This window comes from Anabrus simplex, chromosome 2 (genome assembly GCF_040414725.1).
Source record: "Anabrus simplex isolate iqAnaSimp1 chromosome 2, ASM4041472v1, whole genome shotgun sequence".
In the NCBI taxonomy this organism is placed as follows: domain Eukaryota; kingdom Metazoa; phylum Arthropoda; class Insecta; order Orthoptera; family Tettigoniidae; genus Anabrus; species Anabrus simplex.
Window position 1 is genome coordinate 335661973 of NC_090266.1, and position 22812 is coordinate 335684784.

At 38.5% G+C, this 22812-nt stretch overlaps 1 protein-coding gene across 2 annotated transcripts in view; it reads right to left on the reverse strand.

Moving 5' to 3' along the window:
- Nucleotides 1-488: 488 nt before the first annotated feature.
- Nrk (Neurospecific receptor kinase) overlaps nt 489-22812 on the reverse strand; it is a 137447-nt gene continuing 115123 nt past the window's right edge. For both annotated transcript variants that reach the window (XM_067140717.2, XM_067140718.2), the window contains exons 8-9: nt 20919-21074; nt 489-9783 (exon numbers count right to left, since the gene is read on the reverse strand). In XM_067140717.2, coding sequence (XP_066996818.2) covers nt 8929-9783; nt 20919-21074 — 1011 coding nt within the window. In that variant the 3' untranslated portion in view covers nt 489-8928. The remainder of the gene's footprint in view (nt 9784-20918; nt 21075-22812) is intronic.

Below are 22812 nucleotides of genomic sequence, written 5' to 3' on the forward strand. Positions count from 1 at the left end.
AATATATTTCAAGATATGTGGGTTCATAGAAAAAAATGATTATAGGTTATTTTACAGCCTTCCAATGTACGGGAGTGGCACCAAAACAATTCAAGCTACTTTATTCGTATGCTAGAAGTAAGAAGTAGTGGGTCTGAATCAACAAGATAATAGATGAAATAAGGAAAATAGGATAATAAGAAAAATAGGACCATGAACTTGCCATAATAGTCCAAGAGGGAAATCTAGGAGACTATAGTTAATTTTGTGATTTCAAGGTAAAAGTCATGAATGTAAGAAAAGTTTTCAACAGCAGTTCTATCACAGAGGCTTGCACAGTCATACTAAGTCCAAACAGTATATACTGAAACATGGTTTAACAGTGAAGACGGGCATCTAACTGTAATACTTTGGATAAAAATTAGTACTATACACCAGAGAAACCACATCATGACAAATGTCCATCTTGGTCTCATAACCCAGTTATAGAAATAAACAATATATAAACTGTGCACTCTTGTTTAATGACTGTTTAATTACAGACAACATAATTGTATAATAAACTATAATGTGTACAACAACCACTTTTTCTCTTGATCCATTCAACTGAATACTTCACTATTTCTAAGTAATAATTTTCTGCGATTGACATATAGGGCACATGTAGATGAGAATTCAGCAGGAAAAGATATTATTATAAAGTTTTACTAACTAAAATGCACAGAGATGCAATAAATGTTGATATCTTAGTACAACTTCAGTCAAAATCCCATTATATTAAAACAGACATGAATTTCATTATTAACCCATATTGTCAACCTTGAACAAGTGTTACAGATTTTTTTGAGGAATCATTCATTATCAACCACAGAACAAGACATGTCCATTCTCAAAATAGCCAGCAAATGTGTTCTGTTAAATACACTCACAGCATTTAAAAAAAAAAAAAAGCGAAACGGTACGTATTTCAGACAAAATTTTAATTTAGTCCATATGAAATCTTGTATAAATTAAATTTTGTGACTTTACAATAATATGGCAATGTATTATAAATTAATTAGCCCATTTGAGAAATTTCAATGCAATAATTGATAAACATTATTGATCATGATAATCACAACACGAATACTGCCGTTTCCTGCCTTCGGACAAGAATACCCACAAACCGCTATCTTAAGGTTTGTTGCTGTGAATTCCCATGCCGCATATTTTTGTGGACATTACGGCTTGTCTAAACAGTTAGTCTCGCTTCTAAATCGGATCATAATGGCTCTTTCACCTGAAAACACAGGACGGGCTGTGATATTAGTTGAGGATGGGTGCAGAATACGCTATGTAGCAGACGTTATAGGCACGTCTTGTTCTAAAGAGTACAGAACTGTTAAAGGGTACAAAGAGGACAATATCTACACCAGGAGGTCCGGTTCTGGTCGTAGGAGAAGCACTACCGAGCATGATGATCGCTTTCTCATAATGCAAGTTCTTCCTCATCGACACACAACAGCAGTAGAAGCCAGAAATCGTTTGCAGCAAGTACAGGGCATAAACATCAGTAAAAAAGGACAGTAAGGAGGAGGCTGTATGAAGCGGCTTTAAAGTCCAGGAGGCCCACCACAGGGCCTCTGCTTACTTGTGAGCACCGTGCCTCTCGGATGCAATTTTGCCCACAGACACTGGACTGTGGAGCAGTGGAGTTCAGTGCTGTTTATGGATGAATCCAGATTGTGCATGAGGGCACCGGATGGAAGGGAGAAGGTCGGGGGAACGTTATTCACCCTGTACTTTCTCTGCAAGGACACCATTCAATGGAGGCTCTATGACGGTCAGGGCTGGAATTACCATTGATGCGGGCATGAAGCTTGTGTTGGTCGAGAATGGAAGTCTGACAGGCCAATGATATATCGAGGACATTTTAGTGGATCATGTGGTGCCTTTCGCAGCTATCATTGGTGAGAACTTTATCCTGGTGTACGCGAGTACCTGGATGAATTTAGTTCTTACAGGTTGAACCATGCTGTTGTTTTCTGTACATTCCGTACAGTTTGCTGACATTTTGAATACAATGAATCACATGTGGTTGCTGCCTGGGAGACCGATTACCCCAGATCGAGTAGGGGTTTCAGTCGCCTTGACAAAGAATACTGCAATGTATTCGAAACATTGGCACTCTGTACGGAATGTACAGGAAACAACGAGGTTCAACCCAGAACAACAACTAAATAACTCTTCCACACTGTGGAAGCTTCACTTCTAAGATACCTGGATGAAGTTGGAATTGAGCGCATGGTGTGGCCTGCTGGTATTCCCGACCTAATCCCGATAGAGCATGTCTGTGATATGCATGGGAGACATGCTACGGGTCGTTCTCCTGACACACTGGCTCGACTTCAGGCTGGCTCCAGGCAAAATGGGAGCTCATATCACAGGGGAGCATTCAAGATTGCATCCTGACCATGCCTGATCGAATCACAGCTCAGATATGCCAACTTTCAAAAGTAAAACAAATCAGGAGAGATTTGGCAGTGAATCGCGACTTATTGCGACACATCACTGATGGCAGAACATGTACTAATTCATTATAATTCAATACATTAACAACTCTATTTGGCCTACACATACATATTTTTCATTATTTATATGTGAATACTAAATACTGGACATACCTGAACTTTAGGAACATGTGACTTCTCATCCTTAACATGCTAAACACATTACGACTAATTGCCGTTCAACACACACTTGCCTTGCTGAACTGATTTTAAGGTTAAAAGTTTCTCCAAAGTTTGTTCAGACAGCAAGGATCTCTGCTAAAAATCCTTTCACATTCTGCATTGCTATGTGGAATTGATAAGATAGCAAGCATCACTTTTTTTTTTTTTTTGCTAGGGGCTTTACGTTGCGCCGACACAGATAGGTCTTATGGCGACGATAAGCATCACCTTAGACAGTCTGTCATATTTAAGTACACCATCAGCTGATTTCATCTGACCTACCAATGCCCACTAAACATCAATTCTTCCATTTGTCAGGTCTGTTTCTTCAAGCTGAAAGTTACAGAACTAGGAGTGCAGAAAATCAGTTTCTTTATCTAAATGTTCCATTTCACTAGTCAGAATGTTCGGAAACGTGCTAATGAAAAATCTATGGCTAGAAAATGATGCCTTACTTATAGCAGAAATGTTTGCAACTTCTGCATTAGTTAAAACTTCATTTTTGAATGGAAATTTAAGTACCATGTAGTCACATGATGAAGACAAACACTTTCTAACTTAAAGACTTAAAGACTTAAAGACTTAAAGAACATGCACTTTTCCTCAGACTTAAGGTGTTCACCAAAACAAATGCAGAGTTTCCTATCATCAGATCACAATTATCCTTTTGATTTTCTGGAGTATGATAATAACATCAAGGGGAGAGGAGGAGCTTTTAATAAAATGTGGTTTCAGAAACCTTGCCATCACATTTCTCAATAGTTCCTCCAAAATTGACTTCAATAAGTGAATGTGTGGCATACTTGACTGAAGAGCTACGTTTGGATTCTCAAAGATATCCATAAAACTTGAAAGAAAAAGGGAAAAAGATTTATGTAATTTGATGAAAGGAACATGAACAGTTGTTCTTCACATGACAAAGGATGACTCTTAGCGTTATCAGTTTTTTTTTTTAAATTTGCTTTTTTGTTGTGAAACTAATTACTGGGTTTTCCTTTTAACTGAGGAGTGTGGTGAAATGTTACGACAATGCTTTTCAGACAAACAAGACATCTGCACTTAGACTGTGCCTACGAACTTCGTAATTCTTCAAAGTTCCCATCTGAGAATCCTTGCTCCCGACTAAAGTAACCAAAGGGGCCCACTGCAGCAAAATCCTATCTAAACACATTTTAGTGATAACCATCGAGTAGGCACATGCTTCAGAATTTTCCTGATCTCTCTGTTGTGTAATGTCTGAAATTCTCTGAACATTTCTTTCCTCTTTGCACTTCTTTCCAGACAAAATATATAAATTATACTTTCTCATCTACACTTACAAGCAAGCATGCCGCACCCTTCTCTGCAGCAAGATTAATTAGATGACAAGAGCAGCCTACGATGATAATGTCACTACTTTCCTGCTTCAAACATCCTGCCACACCATTCTTTAATCCTAACATTACTGGAGCGTTATCAGCACCAAGAGCTGGGCAGTTTTTTTAATGGAATGCAGAATTCCTGCAAAGTTGAGAGCAAAGGATTGGCAATGTTAGCTCCAGTAGCATCCCCTTCTAAATTAGGCACAGAGAGTAGACAACTCGTGAATTTCATTGAGTTCAGGCCTAAAAAATATTACAAAAATAGGATATATTTTCAAGCCACTTTTATTGCTACCATCAGTAGCAACAGAAAATGCATTCACCTGCAAATGTGATACAATTTTCGCTCTTTCTTCCATGCACATTTCTGTAAGGATAGCCGCAGTTTTCATTCTAGCACACCCACATCGTTTAGCGATTTCCAAAGCCGCAAACATTTTGTGAAACAAAGGTTCCCGCATAGTCGGCACAATTTACAGGCAGGTTATGTTCTATGATAAATGACTTACTCTTCCCTATAAGCGCTTTTAAACACTGCATCATATTTCTTTTTTGACATTTTGGCCAAAACAAATATTAAGATATACAACCAAGAAGCAATACTATGTGACATAACATGAGTATCTATTTAGGTCCTGCCCCGGGTAGACGTCTATGGTGTGCTACTTCTGAGGTTAGGTTACTCACTTGCGACTTCCACTTCCTATTATTAAGCTATTTGTGTATTTGACTGTATTATACACCAAAGAGGAGCACATGGCTGGCCATCGTGCCCCGCGTACTGCCACCCGGTTGTGATTATTGGAACTACTATCGACCAGCCATACTCGGCCATATATCAATAGAATGAGGAAACACGCGGGAGTTTAAAATAATACGAAAATTACTGAAACTGCTCTGAAAATTGAGAGAGCGGGAAGAACGATGAAAAATCGGGAGTCTCCCGCTTAAATCAGGAAAGTTGGCACATCTGACAGCTGTAACTGCGGCTGCAGGTTGTAGTATCTGTTACTGAAGCAATGGAAATGTGTTGAAAACCTGTTGACAAATGGACTGCATACGAAACGGTGCAGAGCTCCAGTTTCGACATTTACAAATTTGTGTTGGTGGACTGTTGTGACTCATGATCAATGATGTTTCTCAATTAGTGAGCTGAAACTTTTCAAATGGGCTATTTAATTTAAAACAATTTAAAACACATTGTCATATTGTTGTAATGTCATATTATTTCATTTTTACCATGTTTCAAGAGAAGCCTCCGTGGCTCAGACGGCAGTGCGTCGGCCTCTCACCGCTGGATACCGTGGTTCAAATCCCGGTCACTCCATGTGAGATTTGTGCTGGACAAAGCGGAGGCGGGACAGGTTTTTCTCCGGGTAATCCGGTTTTCCCTATCATCTTTCATTCCAGCAACACTCTCCATTCTCATTTCATAGCATCTATCAGTCATTAGTAAATTACTTTGGGAGTGGCGACCCCATCATACTAACAGCCTATATCTGCTTCATTCATTCATTCATTCATTCATTCATTCATTCATTCATTCCATCCCTGACCCGGTCAATGACTGGAAAACAGTTTGTAGGTTTTCATTTTTTCACCATGTTTCAAATGGACTAACATTAAATTTTGTCTGAAATACATTGTGTTTAACTTTTCTTGCTGGTGAGTGTATATATGAGAACATTTTTATTAATACAGATCACAGAAGTAACCCAAATGGTAACTTAAATGAAATATCAGAAACCTTCAATATTCTTTTCAGAGAGATCATTAATACATTTTTTTTGTAAAAACTACAAATATGCATAGCCTTTCTACCCCTTCTCTTTTACCTTCCCCTCAACCCCTCCCTCTTGCCTCTGCTCACACGCTCGCTACTTCCAGCAAACGATCAGCTGTCCATAGTTCAACACAAGACTGCACACAGGTCAGCCAGGCCAAAAAGAGACAGGCGACGAAGTACTCCGATATTTATAATATTTTTATTCTTTTCAGATCCTTTCTAATTTTCTTTTTCCTTTTTTTTTTCTCTTTTTTCTCTTTTAGACTTCTCCATATAACACATGGACCCACTAATTAGACTAGCCCAGCAATTCATCCACAATAACTTGAGAAGTTCCACCATCAAGAATAATAACTCATCAGCTAAGTGTGGACTATCATTCAGTATTTTTAAATAGCATTTACAGGGTCTAAAAAGAACCACCAATATGATCCAAAAGCCTATGTAACCAATTTTATACCTTGTAGTTTCATTTTAACTTTATGATCTTCTCTGAAGATGTCCTTTTAAATAATTTAGAAAATGTTTTTTTATTTTTTATTTTAATGTACGCAGGTCACTTGAAACATATATTTTTAACTGTGCGATTTGACTTGAGTTCTTAGTTTATAACTCAAGAAGATTAGACATGTCATTTAAGAAAGCTTAGTTTTTAGAAATTTATGTGTATCTTTACTATTTTTGCTCTTTGCCTGAAGATGTCTCCTACAGAGAAACAAAACATGTCCCTCTGATGCTGTTCTGAAAAGGAATAACAATTTTAAGTATTGTAAAGGTGGAATTTTTCCTCAAAAAAATCTTTAACAATTGCTTAAAATAGACATGGTAGATTGTTCTTTTGAGGACGATCAAATTATTTCGTGTTTCAAAATCTATATTGAGCGTTTATGTTGGAATATCATTAGGTCAATTTACCACAAAAAAAAAGTCTGAATTTCATCAAACCCCTTCCTGAATGGCACTGATAAAATAAAAGCACTTCGTACAATGTTTGGAGGTTAATTCTTTGGTCTCTACACTACGCAAACGAACGCAATATGAACCAATCAACTACGGCTCAATAGCAGCCAGTTTTGGATAGTGAGCAACAAATAATTTATCGCTTAATTTTACATGATAAAATGCTTATTTAACGAGGATATTGCTCTCCCTTACCCAGTCAGAGATGAACATACTACTTTGAAAGATATAAATGCACCTCAAATACATTTGTTTCCCTTTCTAGCAATAATTGCCCAGGAAACATATCTTGGAATGCTCACCAAAGTATTTTTAATATTCTCATATTGTACCAAATTGATACTTTGGTATACTTCCTTAAAACTCTCAGAGCTGTAGTCTATGGAATATGTCTGTTTCTTCATTCAATGCTACTGTCATAATGCTGGGAAGTTTCTACAGCTCCTGGAACTCAAATACAGGGTGGGCAAAATAAAACTGGCCAGGAAAATATTTATAAGACGACACGGAATCGACCCACGTTAATGAACAGAACTACCCATCACAGGAAACGCTGGAAACCGTGATTTCGATGCACCAATTGGTTACTGTCACATGTCTGCGCACTCTGATCTCCCGAGTACGTCGCTGTGTCGTTACATGCAAGTGAGTGAGAAGAGCAGATGTGTTTAGTGACTACTTCAATGTAACACAAAAAGCGAGTGTTCAGTGTTGAGTGTTATATGAAGCACGATTCGTGGAAAAACTGTGCGGAACTGTTTCCGCAAGAGTTTAAGACTGGAAGTGTTTTGGCAAAACTTAGTGGCTAAATGGCATGAAACGGGCTTTGTAGCAAATAAAAATTGCAACCCTCCGAAAAGAGTTTGAACACCAGAAAACATTGCTCGAGTGAAGGAAAACCTTGAAGAAGTTTGACGAAATCTTGACACCGTTTATCTGTGTAAGTGGAAATTAAGAAATCATCATGTCGAATCATTATCCAACAGGACCTGCATCTGTATCCTTACAAATTTTCTGTTGTGTATGCATTAAAGTATCCAGACAAAACTGTGTGTGTTGAGTTCTGTTGGTGGTTTCTGAGTGAAGTGGAGTCAGGACTTTTGGAACCTCAGTTTTTCATTTCTTCAGATGAGGCCATTTCCAGCACCTTCAGTGATACTGATTAACAAGGGTCAGTCCTATTGTAAATGTTTTCTGGCTCAGTTTCAATTTTCCCACCCGGTATACTGACAAATACTCCTCTTCTTTCTTTCAGTCATTCAATTTAGCCTAAGAATTGAAACAGAGGTTACATGCTATCAACTTAATTCAACACTAACATTCAATAACCACATACATACATACATACATACATACATACATACATACATACCAGAAAGGGGAAGCTGAGGTAGCTGCATGAATTACCACTTCCATAGTTTGCAAAAAGGAGAGAATGAAGGTTCTGTACAAAGAGGTCTGGTGAAGGGTGGAAAAGTAACAAAGGATTCTCTAAGGATACAAATACATACATTTCAGTGCACATTTGTACAGTTTTGTGCATTTCATGACATATTCTTAAGAGCATGCCAAACCTTCCTTATGTCAATGCACACAAATTCTTACTCTAATCAACATACTACCAAGCAAACAAAGCAAAAAAATTACTTCACAACATGCCATTCCATTAACACAAGTGGTGTTCTACTTCAACAATGATGTATAAAATCTTTCATAGGTTGCACAAGGTATGGGTATACCACAGAGAGTTTGAATTATCAAAGCACTTAAATTATTAAAAACTTTGGTTTTCAACTGCATTCATTTTCATATTGCACTGCTTTATAAGCATTACCACAAAATACAAAATCTAATATCAATCTGCATCATGGTCATAAAATACATACAAGGGTATGGACAGTTAAAGACACACAACATTGGTCCATCACATGAATATGACAAACAACAACGATTATAGAAAATATGATTGAAATCAAAATACAGGTTTTCATTTCTTGTTCTTATGTACAAGCAGACAGGACTAGCTAATTCTTCTCCTGTAGCGACAATCACAACAGCAAACGAAATTGCTTAAAAAATCAACAGCAACAACAATCACTGTTATTCCCACCATTCACTTCACACAACACTTTCACACATGTACTCCTCGAATATACGGGCTTGCACGACAATTTTGCACTTTTTCAACTTCATTCTGAATATCTTCCAATGTCTGATAAATTGTCCTAAACCCTGGACGAGAAGGTGGTTTACGGTTCCAGCACAATTTCATTAATTCATACACAGATTTTGGAGTATTATCCGGACATTGAAGGACGTTTCCTTCCTTGATGTACTTGACTACTTCTTCGTGAGTCATACCATAATATGGCTGAAGAGCAAATGAAAATATTTCCCATAAACATACACCAAAAGCCCAAACATCAGATTCAACCGTGTATTTATTATAAAGAATACTTTCAAGAGGCATCCAACGTACAGGAATAGCATCATGTTCATCACCTTTGTAATAATCCTGCAAATATATTTTTTGTGAAAGACCAAAGTCAGCAATTTTTACAACCATCTCATCATTGATGAGACAGTTACGAGTTGCCAAGTCTCGATGAACAAACTTACGATCTGAGAGATACACCATACCAGCAGCCACCTGACGTGCAATGTTGACCAAGTCGACATGAGTCAATTGCACATCTTTAAACATTTCACCGTCTCCCTCTGAACTGCGAACAATATAGTTACTAGGCGAGCAAGAACGAAGAAACTCATTGAGATCTCCACGACCCATGTATTCAAAGAGAAGACACATTGGACGTCCAATAGCACAAACTCCTAACAACTTCACAATGTTAGGATGGTCAAATTCTGCCAGGAGACATGCTTCACGCTCAAAATCAACCTGTAGATCCTCAGATGCTTCATCCTTCAACATTTTTACAGCAACAAGGGTAAACTCTTCACCTTTCACTAACCCAGGTGCTTTAGCCTGAAAAAATGAAGCATAACAATGAATTATTCTCTGAAGTCGAACAACTAATAAGACTTGTATTGTGCGTTATGATCTATAGCCTCTCAAGGTACTTGTAATATACTAATGCTCTAAATTATTCATAATGTAATTAAAAATGAACTTCACAAACTAACAACCATTAACATAATGGCATCATGAAATTCTCTACACCGAACATATTTATTGGAAGAAACTTAACAGTTCACACTAATGTATTTCTGTTGTGTGTATAAAAATTAGAGATACATCAACTTAAAGGGGAAAAAATATATCTGAATGTGATGTATTTGAATATAACTTCTTTGTATATTAGTACTTTCTATTTCTCCAGTGACTGCAGAATGCTAACTACATAGTTCTTGATATTCTGAAACCATTTTTTACACCTTCAAGGAAATTAAGAATGTCACAGGAGAATCCTTCATTTGGGTTTCTGAGAAAGATGTCATAGGCTTTCAAGGTAGGTGCACAGCCCTTGCAGTTCTGGGAAAAACTAATTCCTGTGCAGAGTTGCAAGCTTATCTCTAGTGAGGGAAGCGAGAAAAAAAAACAGAAATAGTACATCACCTGAAGATATTTGCCCTGGCATACCTCTATAAAAATTATAAAATACTATGTTTAAGATTTGGCTTTAACCTATCAAGCGGTACGTTTCTTTTGAGGAGCTACTAACGCAGTGGCACCTTTTCCATAAGGTACTGGGAACGAACATATAGTGCGATATTCTTGTGAAGTATAGTATTTTTATCAGGTTCAAAAGTACAGAATATGTATCAAGCTGTCAAAAATGATCATAGTACGAAGGGCAAGGCGTCTGGCTCACTGAGGAAAGCTAGTTGCTTTACGTCACACCGACACAGATAGGTCTTATGGCGACAATGGGACAGGAAAGGATTTGGAGTGGGAAGGGCGTGGCCATGACCTTAATTAAGGTACAGCCCCCAGCATTTGCCTGGTGTGAAAATGGGAAACCACGGAAAACCATCTTCAGGGCTGCCAACAGTGGGGTTCGAACCCACTATCTTCCGGATGCAAGCTCACAGCTGCGCGCTCCTAACCGCACGGCAAAGCAACGTGAACTTATGGTGAGATACTTTTAATTGGTCACGTATTTTAATCAGGTTGAAAAAACAGTCTCACATTTAAGCTGTTAACATGATTACAGTGCAAAGGGCAAGGAAAGAGATTCTGGTTCAGTGAGGAAAGAAAAAGGAAACCTACACTAACATACTCTTGTGTACAGGCGTTATAAACAGTTGAAAATATTCTAGCGGATTATTTACATTTTCAATTTGTACATTCAGTCCAGGTTGCCCCGTAAATGTAAATCTTGGCTGTTCAGATCCTATCTTTGTCCATACATCGAGCAGAATATCACCGCTAGTGCTACCGGCACGTTCACTTGAGTCGCTTACACCATTGCACTCGCTATCTCCTGACATTTCAACATTAGTCTCACTATCAGATGACACATCACTCTCCGAATTGTCACAGTGTATCAGATCAAAAATTAGATGTTTGGCTTTTCAGGCGTGTGCTCTATTAACCAGCGTTTCATCTTAGGTCTGATACTAGACTCATCAGAGTGGGATGTGCGAGACCCTACCCACTGACGCTGGGGTGTATGCAGGTGAACTTATCAGAAGCCTATTTAAGAGGCACAGTCTGATAACTGCATAAGGGAGATAAAACTCCACAATGGAATTAACGCCCGCCTAGCAATTATGAATGGAAATTCTAAGTTCCCATGGAGGGAATTAGATATTTTTCCACCAATAGAGCATATAAAAAATCAGATTAAAAAATTAGATGAAACGCTGGTTAACAGAGGAAACGCCTGAAAAGCCAAACATCTAATTTTTGATCTGATTTTTTATATGCTCTATTGGTGGGAAAATATCTAATTCCCTCCATGGGAACTTAGAATTTCCATTCGGAATTGCTAGGCGGGCATTAATTCCATTGTGGAGTTTTATCTCCCTTATGCAGTTATCAGACTGTGCCTCTTAAATAGGCTTCTGATAAGTTCACCTGCATACACTCCAGCGTCAGTGGATAGGGTCTGACACATCCCACTCTGATGAGTCTAGTGTCAGACCTAAGACAAAACGCTGGTTAATAGAGCAAACAATCATTTATTTATTTAGACTACTTTCAATTCTGAAGGTGTAACTTCTGATTCCCTCTGTTTCATATAGCTGTTTTCATCAGCACTACAAGGTCCCTTTCTGAACCATTTCTTCACATACTTATCTGGCTTGAAATAGTGTACTTGGGGTCCAATTTCAGGAACAGCAAGTTGCTGATAATTTTCAATTGTGTTTGTGGTTGCTTTCAGTATATTCATTCAGCTGAAGGAACGTTTACGTTCTGCAGTGGATATAGTAATGTTCACACCTCGAAGCAGAGATTTCAAATCATCTGGTATTGTTTTGTCTGACGCATACAGCCTAAAAGCTGTCACTGTTCCCCTACAGGAACCTAAATTCGTTAAGAGCCCCTCGGGTTATTACACCATTATTCGAAAGTCCCAGTCCATGTCCTATTAAATACATGCTAAAGAAATTCAGGTAGAGCATTTATGTCGCCCTTTAGTACATTCGTAACTCCCGCTGTGAAGAGAACTTAAATTAGCATTCCCGGCCATGTTGCTTGCACGATGTGCCAATGACAACCGGCCTGGGTAAGAATTTGGTAGAAAAGTTAACTCTGTACGTAAATTAGTCCTACTGTTCTTATGCATAAAGCTGACGTGATGGTGCTTAATTTTATATTTGAAATTGAATTGTGTAACAACGTATGTAAATTAGGCCTACTGTACTTACGCATTCAGTAATGGAGAAGAACAAAATTAGACAGTTTAAAAATGACACAAACAAGTTCACTCAGAAAGTGGATGCTAATCCACACCTAAAATGAGTGCAAATCATCTAGATGTTGGACATTCTTATGACTTTAAACACTGAAGAAGATTGAGGATGCTTGTCAGCCAAGAGGAAGGAGCAAAATGAAATGCGTTTGTAAAAAGCCAGTTTCCAGATTTAGAAGATATTCTGGTGAAATGGTTTAAACAAGCCCGGGCTTCAAATATTCCTATTGATAGAACAATGATTCAGGCTAAGGCACCACATTTAGCCACCAAAAAGAAGGCTTTACGTATAAAAAAGGAAAGGAATTAACTTTCATACAAATCCGTAATTGGGGAGACTGCCCATGTCGATATTGATTCTGTTCAGATTTAGAGAGATGCGACACTGCAGGAAATCTTAAAAGACTAATAAGGTTTTTAATGGAGATAAAGCAGGGCTATTTTTCCAGCTTCTTCCTAATAAAAAGTTTGCATTCAAGGGTGAGAAATACCATAGAGGTAAACTCAATAAAGAGAGACTATAAGTGCTATTATGCTGCAACGGGAGCGGTAAGGAGAAATTGACGCTGCTCATAATAGGGAAGTTGATGAATCCACGCAGTTTCAAGAATGTACATACCTTTCCATGCCAGTACACGGCCAATACCATTGCTTGGACGACATCAATTTTTGAAAATTTCTTGCAATCACTTGATGCCAAAATGGGTGGGCAGGAGAGGAAAATTTACTGTTCACTGACCAATGTGCTGCGCACACAATTGGTTTATCTTATTTAAGAAATGTACATGTAGCATTTCTTTCCGGGAACTGTACAGGCCATCTCCAACCACTGGACCACGGCATCATCCAGTGCAGAAATATAAAAAGATGCTCATGCAGAACAGGCTGGCTTTCCTGGAAATGGCTTCACGTAAAATCTCAATTTTGGATGCCATGCATTTTTTAAGTGTGCTTGGGAATTTGTAAACGAGACCACAATCTACAAACTCACAATTTACAACATTTGAGCATTACTTCAAATTTTGAGATGGTCCATAGAGATCCTATTTGAAACTGTTCTACAACTTCTACAACTTCATATCCTCAACGTGTTCTACAACTTCACCATATGCCTCTGACTTTCGTCTTATCTTCAAGATCATGATTAACTTCGGATCTCTCGACTAACTTTGACTTTTATTCTCTCTTCTTTACTTTGATTATATACGATTTTTTGCCATCGTCTAATTATAACCGCCAGACTATCAACTTTATTTTTATACAATCTTACTACTTGTTGTATAACAATCTGTTGTTTTATCCATTGCACTTATTTTAGCAGCCTTCCAATGTTAATTTTGTTAATACTTCCACTATTATATCTCATCACATTGTATTTTTAAACCATCATTGTTATTTTTAATGTTATTTTACTTCAAATCTCTTCAAGATTTTAAAATTCATTTCATTATTACATGTTATTTAGACGCTTATTTTTAATTTAAGGTTAAGACTATGGCTGATGATGCCTTCAGGGAAGGCGAAACTGTACCACTATTAGTTAACAAATTTATGTAAATCATCCAAGACGATTTTGTATTGATTAGGTGGTCTAATAAATGACTTAATGTTATTATTTCAATCAAATATCATCAATACGGACCAAAAATGATATTTATTACATGTAATAAGTGGCATGTTCGAGCTGTCAGCGGAGAGATGGTGTGGAATGACATTAGTAGACGAAAAAGTTTGAGTGGCGTTTATAAAAGTAGGAAAGATCACAATATGACGATAAAGTTGGAATTCAAGAGGACAAACTGGGACAAATATTAATTTATAGGAAGGGGAGTTAGGGATTGGAATAACTTACCAAGGGAGACGTTCAATAAATTTCCAATTTCTTTGAAATCATTTAGGGAAAGGCTAGGAAAGCAAGAGATAGGGAATCTGCCACCTGGGCAACTGCCCTAAATGCAGATCAGTATTGATTGATTGATTGATCAAAGAATCAATTACCAAACCCAATTCAGGACAGAGTCGACATTAGTTGGATGATCCAGCAGTCCTTCATACACGACTCTTTTCTTAGATTTTCTTGTTTGGTCTCCCACAGCACTCATAAAATGAGCTGAAAGTGCTGAATAATCCTTCCAAATAGCCCCCTAACTGACCTAGCACTTGCTGAAATCCATCCAACTCCTAAAATCCTTCCTACTGCCTGCATTTTAACACTCAAGCTTTCAGCACATTCCCGCAACTGGTTCCTATTTTCTGGTGAAGCATGATAAAAATAAGTTCCTCATATGGCTGATCTATGTCAATTTCAAAACACCACCATCTATTAGTTCAAGGCAGTGATTCACACTGTGCCAAACAATAGGCTGGAGGAATACTTGTTGGAGTCTTGCTGCCAGTTCAGAGGCACTCTCCAGCACAAACATATGGTATTAAATTTGAAAATAGAAACTTTCGTGAAAAATGCTGAAGAAGAGAAGTCATTAAAGAATCGTAAATGCACTAAGTTGATGTATTAGGAAGTTCAACTATGTTAAAAAATACAATGCTGGCCTCCTCCAGATTATTAAAATGTACTCTCAGACAAAACAGCAAAGCGTAAAAATTCGACTGCGGGTACCCAAAATAATTTCTAATAACGGACCATTTATATTGGAATTATGAATTTACTCATTCAGGACAAATATTTCAGATTCCCTATGGGAATCAATATATCATCTCATGGCCTAGCAGGCACCAGTTTTTGTAAAAGACACCAAGTCTCACACAGTGCATTGGCATTGCCTGTGGTTCCAAGTAGCTTATGCAGTGGCCTCCACTATGTGCACTAGCCATGCATCTTGGTGGATGTGGAGGAGGCCGGCTGATGGGCCCAGACACTAAAGTAGCGAGAATGAATATATCATAGAGAGAGAGGCAGCAGAAAGTTACCAGCTGTTTAGCTGGTGCTGCCACGCAGGTGGACTGGGTTAATGCTTGCTTTCTTCCCGAGTTGCAGGGATAGAGTGCATGATCAGGCATTGCAGAAGCATGGTTAGCGGTACACATACACAATGAATGTTTAGTTTACGAGTGAGGTTCTTGTTGAGCACACGTTATTAGCGTTGCATTCCTACACTTGTTGTGGCATGTTATTTGTGTTAGCTATCAGTCCGGCTCCATAGCTAAATGGTTAGCGTGCTGGCCTTTGGTCACAGGGGTCTCGGGTTCGATTCCCGGCAGGGTCGGGAATTTTAACCATCATTGGTTAATTTCACTGGCACTGGGGCTGGGTGTATGTGTCGTCTTCATCCTCATTTCATCCTCATCACGACGCGCAGGTCACCTACGGGTGTCAAATCGAAAGACCTGCACCTGGCGAGCCGAACATGTCCTCGGACACTCCCGGCACTAAAAGCCATACGCCATTTCATTTCATGGTGACATACAGTATTGGTCACTGAATATTTCTAGTCGAGACATTTCTCTTAAAGAAGACACGATCGTTAAGGCGTCAAGACTATATGGTCTAACACCATGGTTATCCGGTTCAAGTCCCATTGGTGGAAGTAGTTTTCACCATCAAAATGTTGGCTGACAGGATAGGAGAGGTGGTGGTATACAATTTCTAATCACTAGATTGTCTGGCTCCATGGCTAAATGTTTAGCGTGCTGGCCTTTGGTCACAGGGGTCCCGGGTTCGATTCCCGGCAGGGTCGGGAATTTTAACCATAATTGGTTAATTTCATTTGCAGAGGGGCTGTGTGTCGTCTTCATCATAATTTCATCCTCATCATAACGCGCAGGTCACCTACGGATGTCGAATCAAAAGACCTGCAGCTGGCGAGTTGAACTTGTCCTCTGACACTCCCGGCACTAAAAGCCATATGATAAATAAAATCTTAAAGAAGAAAATATATCAGAGAACTGTTCGCAAATTTCTGTCGTTTTTGTGGTGCTGCAGAATGCCCTGCAGAATGAAATCAGATGCTTGATGTGTGGAATTACAGAGGTGGAGATACAAGAAGTATTTCAGAATTTTCAATATTTGTATGGACATCATTTTCAACAGCTACTTTGATGAAAGGTAAGATCTACTTTAGTTTTCAATTATTGCATCCTACATCCATTCTGATCGGTTTGTCATATTTATGCCTTGGTCTAACAATATAGTTTTTATCCCCTACAATAATACATTATGTAAAACAGTTTATGTTTAGAGTTTCCAAATGTAAATTGTATTACTAATAAAATGTACTGAATTGCAAAACAACAGATGTCCAAGTTCTTTACAATTTAAAAAATAAAAACATTGGATGTAGAAAACTAATAAATTCACACATGTCCGACTCGTTGGCTGAACGGTCAGCGTACTGGCCTTCGGTTCAGAGGGTCTCGGGTTAGATTCCCGGCCGGGTCGGGGATTTTAACCTTAATTGGTTAATTCCAATGGCACGGGGGCTGGGTGTATGTGTTGTCTTCATCATCATTTCATCCTCATCATGACGCGCAGGTCGCCTACGGGTATCAAATAGAAAAACCTGCACCTGGCGAGCCGAACCCGTCCTGGGATATCCCGGCACTAAAAGCCATACGACATTTCATTTCAATTCACACATTTCCAACAATACGTTCTACCACTAGACAAAAAAATTACATTATTTATATTCCAAAATGAAATAACTAAAAATAAACTGATTTTCTCAAAACAACATTCAGTGGACATATGCTGCTTTGCTTCTGATGCCTTCTATTACAATCACTCGCAGAACTACCGCCACCAAAATCACCCAGTTATCAGACAGGTTCTACACACAAGAGTAGTCCTAACTGAGAATGAGACCAAAGATGTCCCTCATCATCTGAAATGAATGCAGAGTAACATCATATTTAAAAATATATATATAACACATACTATCAAAGTGTTTGGCTCTCCTTTTACTTGATATCAGTTTGGTTGAACTGCAAATCTGAGTTAGGATTAAATACTCAGAATCTTAAGATCTTTCTCAATGTGCTCTTTATTTTGCCCTCCTAAAAGGGCCATGTCCATTATGAGAGAGAGAGAGAGAGATGTAATTTTCAAACCAATAATCAAAAGGGGACTCATTTAAATTTCCAATCTATAAGAATTTACCATTTCATGTTTGCAGTATATCATAGTGCAACATATTTAGGTGTTCTGATTTTAGTGAACAGTAGTGTAACTGGTAAAATGTTTATGATTTAGAAATTGCCATTGTGTTTTAATTACCGTGTTTCACGGCATAATCGTCGCACTTTTTATACCAAAATTTTCGAAAAAAAATATAGGGTGCGACCATTATACGATGAATATTTAATACCAGTATTTGTATTACTCAAAAAATGTATTTATAACTAAATTGTATTTGATACAAATTTAAGATGCACGTAATACTCGCGTTTATACATCAAAATAATTAAAATAGTCTAAAACAAAATTCATAATTTTTCGCAACAATTCGGCGAACGTTTTTCCAACCTGAAAATAAAAATGAACGTATTAATTTGTCATTAATTTGAGTATTAAAGTTAAAATATTACACTTGCAAAAAATTATCGCTTTGTTGTGAAATGCGGACTTACCGGTACGTAATTTATTCCGAAACTTCGGTGTCGCTATCCCAGGTTTCGCTATCTGATGCGCCGTCCTCGCCTCTGTTAATACCAGTATCAGATTCTTCGTCTCCCTGCCACACTGCGTCATCTTCGGAACCGTCTAGTGCATTCGAAATCCCAGTCCTTTTGAAGCTCTTGGAGACTAGTTCAGGTGGTATAAGATCCCAACTCTTCTTCACCCACGAGCATAACAAGTCCAAGGGTGGACGCCTGATATTTCCGGCGGGCGTCAATTGCTGATCGCCGCTCATCATCCACTTGTTGTAAAATCGACGTAAGTGGTCTTTAAAGGGTTTATTAACACATACGTCTAGTGGCTGCAAAGCAGATGTTAGGCCACCAGGAATGACTATCTGTCGTGTCTTATTTGTAGTGAGAATTTGCTTCACTTCGTTCACGAGGTGACCTCAGAAACTATCTAAAACAAGCAGAGCTGGTTGTTTTAGTAGTGCACCAGGTCTTCTATTCCACACAGTTTTAACCCAGTCCAGCATGAGTTCTACGTCCATCCAACCCTTTGGTTGCACTCGTACATGAATTCCACGGGAAAACTGTATATCCCTAGGCATCGTTTTCCTCTTGAAAATGATGTAAGGCGGCAACTTTCTCCCGTCAGCTGTAATGGCTAGCATTGCCGTGCATCGCAACTTCTCACTACCGCTGGTTTTCATTAATACACTCCGTGATCCTTTTAGCGCAATAGTGCTGTTGCGAGGCATATCTGATCGGCATTACCGATTTGAGAAAGCAAGCACGAAGTTTCCTTGCGCAAACGTATGACAAATCGGTGAAAATTTACAATCTTGTCCGTGTAATCAGCAGGCAACTCTTGGCTTAGTGTTGTTCTCCTTCGCACTGACAGATTGTGTCGTCGCATGAACCCCTTAATCCACCCACAAGTCGCCTTAAACTGAGTTACCGGTATGTTGTGTTTGCGCGCTACCTCCTGTCCCTTAATTTGTAACATTTCATATGATACACTGCAGCCATTGTTACATATTTCACTGACGTACCTAAACACTTCTTCGTCAATTATAGGAAACTTCCCTGTTTTAGGATCTCTAAACGCGCGTCTAGAAGGGTTTGTGCTTTCTAGCTTGTTTTTTACTTTCCGCCAGTCACGCACCAACTTTTCACTCACAGAAAATTTTCTTTCTGCAGCTCTGTTCCCGTGCTGTTCAGCGAAGGCAATTACGCTTAGCTTGAAGCCCGCAGAATAGTTTCTATATTTACCCATAATCGCTTATAAATGCTTCACACGTTAATGTTTTGCAATATAAATGACTTTCCGTAATTGTTCACTATTAAAACAAATTATTTCTGCAAACACCCAAAACACAAATTAAAAACTTAAATTCTCACGCACACATGTCTACAGTAATCACGTAAATCTGAAACAAATGAATGCATCTGTGATCTGTCCATTCCAGAGCAGCCAATACTGTTAGGCAGCAAGGAAGCATGCAACAATTTATCAGTTTAGCTCGTTGGTTACGACACACTACTGCGCTTGCGCAAAGCTCGCAAACCGGAGCTCTAGCTAGCGCGGTGTAGATCTACTGTATAGTTGACTGTATTCCGAGACGTCAGTAACAAACATTAATTTTTTTCAATTTCTTTTAAACATACGGTAATTAGGTTAATATTTCTTCCCAGTTATTGATGATTTTACATTACATTACTGACGAGTTTATAAAATAAAACTTTAATAGCATTGGATAATAATTATCTTGACTGCTTGGATAAAAGTTTTCATCCCATGCCCGGACACTTATGACGTAGTAGTAAGATAAGAGTCTAGCGATGACAACTGAGACATCGTAAATAATTCGGCTGAATAATTCCATGGAAATCTGCGTTATCGTCTTGGATTTCACTTCGTGCGCAATAACACAGGAGCCGGACCCATGGTGTAGTAGCGTGCTTGCCTCTTACACGGAGGCCTCGGGTTCAATTCACGGCCGGGTCAGGGAATTTTACCTGTATCTGAGGGCTGGTTCGAGGTCCATTCAACCTACCTAGCCGGTATTTCCTGGCGACGTTGCCGATAAGCGATAACTTACAGCCTTACGTATTTCAAATGGGAACTCATAATATGTAGGTGGTGAATAAATAGTACACTGTCTCGCGACCACGTTGTCAAACTGCCGATAGTCTACCGGTAAGCCATGCGTCGTACATATACCGGTATTATTTATTTATACGTTGTGCAACATGTCGCAAACGTGACTGTGTTGCCAAATTGCCCATAAACCATACACGTATTTAAATTGCGCATTCATGTGCAACTTACGTTGCAGTTCCATTTACCTTTTAACCAGATTAACTGAGTCAGATATTACAAAGTATTATATATGTTTAAACAATAAATTGCAACACAGAAATGAAGCAATGTTCCTAAAACTAGGTAACAAGCCATGATAGTCCTATAAATCTCTGATCAAATTCAAATTAATAACTACATCCTCTCGATACCTGGGTTTGGTCCCTGGTACTGCAGAAATTAAAGAATAGCAGGAGGGGTGGTATGTGGTTAAAATGGTACACGAATCTCCCCTCCGTCGAGGGTGCGGCTGAAAACAGGTGCGGGACAAGGAGATGAATTTACTTCAGCACTAATTATTACCTGAAACACTCTACCGAAAGCACCTTGACCCAGATCTCTTATGTATATGATGTCATTCCTTGGAAATTCCAACTTCTCTAGCTTTGGATTCAATTGAGCTCCAGTTGAATGATATGCCACATTGCTTGGTAATTTCTCCAGGTCTATATTAACTTCCTGAAACCAAATATTATGTGTTTATCAATTCATATAACAAAGCTAATATAAGGAAACATATACTCAACATAAAAACAGTCATGCTCCATTCACTATCAAATTTAAGCCATTGTTTTCTATTGCAATGCCTGATATGTTACATTTAGTACAAAAATTTGCAATAAATCATATTCTATACCCTAAAGAAAGTTAGTTATATCCAAGTACTCAAGTCCATTAGACTCCGAGATTGTAATTACTATGGATATTCATCTGCAAACTTACAGGACCACTGATATTATCCGATGCCTCTTCCAGTGCAGAGTGCATAAATTTACTTACAGAGTCAAATGTTTCACCCATCTTATGATAGGGTCAGTTCTATCATTGTCATTGTAAACACCTCCACATATTAGTCTATGCTAAATTCACCAAACAGAAAATAATTCAAACAGAGGTGGGTTAGGATGTATTAGTATGTTCCATTCCGAGGTGTCAGTTCTTTGAACACATATTTTTTTATTGATCTGCAAGTCTTTTGTCCAATTATAACGTTTGTGTTGGTTTCATTTACATTGTTGGCTACATTTTCTGATATCTGACATCACTTAAGTATACGCTTCTGTAACGAAGGGCTCGTACTGACCACAAATGTACCTGGCATTCTGAATCAAATGTACTGTATTATTATTGTGAATCAATCTGTAAATTTATGGTTTTCACCGTTCTTTCTTCCAACAAACAAGTTTTGGGCAAGTGGATTTGCAAGGTAATCAAAATCACAAAGATACAAGCTGGATTTGAGAAGAACTGCAGCATAATAGATTAATTATATGTGGCAAGACTCCTAGCTGATAAACACTGTGAGAAGAATGAACAGTTCCATCTTACTTTCCTGATCTTGAGAACGCATCCAACATGTTTACTGACATCTTAGTTAAATCTCTAAATTGCACCAGAAGCCAATAAGTTTTATTTCCCAAACCGGATCACTTAAAATGACACGCATGCATGCCACTGGTGAATAGCGCAGGAACCAGTTAACGTACATCTGTGTCAGGCAGCAGTGCACACGTTAACTGTGTTCCACAAGGTCCGATTTAGTTAGCATATCAACAAAACTGTGTCATAGAGTACTTTGTCATTTGGCAGTGCTAAGAAGCTATGTCCAAAGCTGCCACAGGAACGTTCAATAGCTTTGACATTACAGCTGATATCCACAAGAGCTCGGTGCTATCACCAGTTCCGTTCAACCGCACCATCGTACATCGTGATGTACATTATGGTACCAAATGTTGGCAAACTACGAAAGAGGAACACTGACAAAGCATCATGGAAACAATGATGCTGAGATGGTCAGGCAATGTCACTAGACTGGACAGTTTCCAACGTAGACATAATAGATTTGGGCTTGTGCCAATCCAGGAGAAAATGCACAAAAGTAGATGATAATGGTTTCAACACATGCTGCAAGCCGTCAGAAGGAAACCTAGGCAAGAATCTGTGCAACGACAGGTTGACCCACTGCACAATGACATGAAGAAAGTAATCGACAACCTGACATGACCCACAACCGAATGAAATGAAGACAGTGGAACCCCATAGCAGACCCTACCACTAGACATGTCAAACACTCCTGAAAAAATCCACTGCATTTCTCCTTTGATATTTCTAGAATATACTATCGGAATCTACATTCTGACATGTATTATAAGTTTGATCATTAACTGCTATGTCTTAAGTTTTCCAGTACCTTTGA